General features: G+C 37.0%; 1 protein-coding gene across 1 annotated transcript; it reads left to right on the top strand.

The window, feature by feature from the left end:
• Positions 1-818: 818 nt before the first annotated feature.
• On the top strand, positions 819-4533 carry LOC144440171 (large ribosomal subunit protein P1-like). Its single transcript, XM_078129452.1, has 4 exons — positions 819-1033; positions 2310-2484; positions 3857-3928; positions 4403-4533. The coding sequence occupies exons 1-4, from the start codon at positions 962-964 to the stop codon at positions 4414-4416; spliced, it is 333 nt and encodes a 110-aa protein (XP_077985578.1). The 5' UTR covers positions 819-961; the 3' UTR covers positions 4417-4533.
• Positions 4534-4750: the final 217 nt, after the last annotated feature.

Here is a 4750-nt window from a genome sequence, read left to right as displayed (position 1 = left end):
CTTAAGTCTACGCTCTGTAGTTCACTGTCGCCAAAGTAGTATGGTAATCGGGATCGTAAACGACCGCATAAGTGATATTTTTGGAACCAGGAAATAAATACGATATTTACGGTACTGTGGCCATTTTGTTTATGTGGGCTATCCCTGATAGAGGGCAGTCATCATTGTGAGGTTTCATGGATCAAACTATATTTGTAAAGGGAGCAATGATGGTGGCTTGTGCGTGCAGCTGCTCTGTATCGAGCACACACACTACTGCATGTAGTCTTGCTGCTAGACGTTCGGGCTTTGCGAACGAAGTTCGCATGTGAGGGCCTGCCCGAACACGGATGTTCCATCCTCGATAGCGTTGTTCGGCTTTGTGTCGTATTTTATCGGAAGAAGGGCTAGCTGATAGACTATACTGCATGTTGAATCCCCAACGACTTTGCGGTCAAGATATATTTTTTTTAACCGGCTGGTGATTTTTCAAATGGTGAAGTTAAAAACTAGATGATTAAAATGTTGACGTAATTTGATTAAACACATTTAACGATTTCACAATACGAACGAAATATTAAAGTTTCAAAATGTTGTGAAAGCGTGGAGAAAACCACAAGTCCTTCTCAGGGGTGTCTAGATAATGTTGGTAATTATTATAAAAATAATTCTCACATATTATCATAAACATTTGCAATTATTTTGATAAATGCGACAACATCCTTCTTATTTTACTCGTTGTGTGAATTACGGACTGAGGGATATCGGAATTAAGAAGGTCGTCATGCAGATCCTGATTCCCCCTATAGAATGGAATGATCCACTAGCAGTCATCCTTTCGCCATATTGAAAATAGAAGGTGCACCGTTCTTGTCTTCAAGCTAAGGCCAATCCGGCGACGTGTACCCTTGTATAAAGCCATCCAGCTTTTAAAACAACACAAAAAATTTGTTGAGTATTTCAACTTTCATCCTATAACAAGATGGCATCCGTTTCTGAACTGGCTTGCGTATACAGTGCTCTCATTCTCCATGATGATGAAGTCGCTATTACCGTAAGTATCCACATGGTATATTCTCGTACGTAGGCCGGTGTAGTGAGATAACACCACAGTCACTAAACCCATCAACTTAAACTTTTCGTCATAAATTATATAAGTTTGGTTCCCGTCTGATACTTTCCCTCAATTTGTTTATTGTGAATATATGAAATTGTCATTACATTTTTCAAGTGTGTTCGATCCCAACATCGAGACAGAAAACATAACATTCAGCTGCTTACTCTACCACACTGTTGACTACAATGCTAACACAACTATGATTTGACATGGAAAACTCCATGGCAAGACAGGCAGGGAAGCAAATTTCACTGACTGTCAGCTTACACAAGTTCAACTGATATTCACTATTTGCATATTACTGTCAACATTAATTTTGGTCCAGATATTTGGCCAATGAGTTTACCAATTTACGATCATATCAAAGGAGAGATGTGAATATATAATATATGGTACTTTGTACTTAACTCCATTTGCAATAGTTATGATAGACTGCTGGAAAAGGTTTTAACCTTTCATCAGTTCAGTTCATGGGACTAGTAATCCTTTATTGGATTCTAAACATCCCTCTGTTCTGTAGCATCATATGAGTCAATAGCATTCTTAAAAGCATTTACAGATGTTGATGATACTACATTGTCCAGTAGCTTGTTCCATTTGTTACTCTAGTACAAGTAAAGAAGTCTAGTCGCACATATGGTTTCTGTTTGAGTGTCCTCTTGTTGAGTGATATTCTCATCAAATCAGAGAAGATAAGATTATTGTCCACTCACTAACCATGGCCTTTAGTAGAGTCTATTCTGATGTCTGCTAATCTTATCATTTTGGTACTCAGGACTCAGCCAGTAGTGAATGACCATTTGCACTGAATTAACCCCTCCTGCCCTCTCTCTCTCACCACACACACACACACACACACACACACACACACACACACACACACACACACACACAGTATTCAGTGATTCCAATAGAAATATACGGACATCTACATGACACAAGCACACACACATACATACACACACATACACACACACACACATACATACATACATACACACACACAAATACACACATACATACATACATACATACATACATACATACATACATACATACATACATACATACATACATACATACATACATACATACATACATACATACATACATACATACATACATACATACATACATAGAGACACATACATATGAACCAGAAATAATTCTACATGATCATAATTAATACAAATTTTTTATTGTAAATTTTCAGGCAGAAAAGATGAAAACCCTCATCAATGCAGCCAATGTTAGCGTTGAACCATTCTGGACTGGTTTATTTGCCAAAGCACTGGAGAACATTGACATCACCAGTCTTCTGAGTGCAGTTGGTAGTGGTGGTAGTGGTGGTGCGGCTGCTGGAGGAGCTGCTGCTGCTGGTGGTGAGGGTAAGGACAATGTTTGTGTAAAATTATCGCCTTGGAAACAGATGCAATTAGTCATTGTAACAGAGGTCTTTTAGTAACGGGTAGGAAACAAGGTAAAAAATACTCCACATAAACGAGCAGATTTAGTGAATACACACCTCATGTGCCAACTGATATCTTGTGCAAATAGCAGCTCAGAGACAGTAATGAATGCAGTAAATACAAGCTGCAAATAAGTACCTGTATATTTGAATGAGTGAAGTAAGCCAAGGAAAGACTTCATGCAAAATTAGGTAAAAACAACACTAGAACATATACAAAAACAACAATAGAACATAGAGACACATACAAATAGCAGCTCATATACAAACATATACAAAAACAACAATAGAACATATACAAAAACAACAATAGAACATATACAAAAACAACAATAGAACATATACAAAAACAACAATAGAACATATACAAAAACAACAATAGAACATATACAAAAACAACAATAGAACATATACAAAAACAACAATAGAACATATACAAAAACAATAGAACATATACAAAAACAACAATAGAACATATACAAAAGCTTCTGTAGCTGGGTAGTTGGAATCTCGTTTCCCCAGACTCATCTGGGGAGGTCTTGTAGGCAGAGCCCCTCAGTGGCGAGAGTCTGAGTAACTGAGACTATGCATGTATATTCAGTGTTATAATGTGTAGTGTTCTAATTTAAACAGAATGATGGGATCCTAGCTAATGTAGTGTTTATACTGACACTAAGGGGCGATTGAACAGTGTCGCACAGCTCAACAAACGAACATTGTTCATTTAGGTCAAAAAACCCTGCACCTAAATGAATGCTCACATGAGTGACATCAAACATTTATATATGATGTAAACTATGATGAAAACTAGCATTTACACCATTATGATTGATGTAATGTAAAAACATGGTTATAAATATATTAATTCAAATACAAGCAGAAACCCAGCACCATATCTCATATAATTACATGTAAATTTTTGATCAACTTATCAACGTGTCAGTAGAAAATACAAAAGCTGTTGTCATTGAAGGAGTGAAAGTTTTCCGTCGAAATTTGGTTAGAAGTGCGAAAATGAAGTGCAGCAATTGCAGTGATGCCAGACCCCCTCCCCTCCCCCTAAAACAACGAAGTTCACCTTATTGAGCTTATTGTGTGATATTGATAGTGAGATTTATAGTGTGCCAGGTGCCGAAGTAAATGGAAAAAATATTACCATATGGTAAGATGAAAAGTGTAAATTGTTCGAAAAGTTAGGGACTTCAAAAGTATATATACATAACCAGTTATACAGCAGATAAATCTAGCATTCATTGTTCTCTAATCTGACTCTGATTTATTTGATGTCACAGAAGCTGCTGAGGAAAAGAAAGAAGAAAAGAAAGAGGAATCTGAGGAAGAATCAGATGAAGACATGGGCTTTGGTAAGTACCGTACTTCGCCCCTCCCCCCCCCCCCCCCCCCAAAAAAAAAAAGAAGAAAGAAAAGAATTATCAAAGTTCTTCTTTAGGAAGAACCAAGTGTCATGAAATAACTGAAGGGAAGGCACTGTAATATATTACCCATAACTCTCTGATTTGTACCGTCCAACATCTTGAAGTCTGACAAATCTCGCATGTTTGATTTACTTTTTAGTACATTTTTATATGACAGGTAGACCTGTATGTTTGATTGCTAAGCATACTTTTGTTATATATTATTTAAAAGTAATTAGTATTCTCAGAAGTATGGGATTTTGAAGAACTTATAAAAATCTCCAAGCATACCAATCAGGGAGTAAGATATCGTACAGTGGAAGGTCCCAGGCAAAAAGAGCTGAAGCATATTGTAACCCTTGACCCCAGAGCTTTGACCCCAATGTATAACATAACATTAACCCCATCCTGTTCTATTTTCAGGTCTCTTTGATTAAGAAGAGTTGGACCCAGCTGAGAGTTACTTCTACAGGAAAAGAACACTGTAATTGTTTGTATACAGCGGCTTTGTAACATCACATGCCATGAAACAAAATAAATTTTAGAAAAAAAAATGCAATTGTGACCGTCTGGTTTGTTGGAAGACTAATTTCAAGTCACTACATTTAAGTGGTGTAAACCATGAATGACATTGTTGTTCAGTGCTGTTTGAATGATTGTCATTGTATTTGTATGCATATCTGAGGGTGGGGTATCAGTTGATGGTGTATGTAGATCTTAGAGGGTGGGATATCAGCTGATGGTGTATGTAGATCTTAGAGGGTGGGATAT

The sequence above is a fragment of the Glandiceps talaboti genome, chromosome 9, assembly GCF_964340395.1.
Source record: "Glandiceps talaboti chromosome 9, keGlaTala1.1, whole genome shotgun sequence".
Lineage (NCBI taxonomy): Eukaryota > Metazoa > Hemichordata > Enteropneusta > Spengelidae > Glandiceps > Glandiceps talaboti.
The sequence above is the reverse complement of the archived record's forward strand: the minus strand, read 5'-3'. Positions and strand labels throughout refer to the sequence as shown.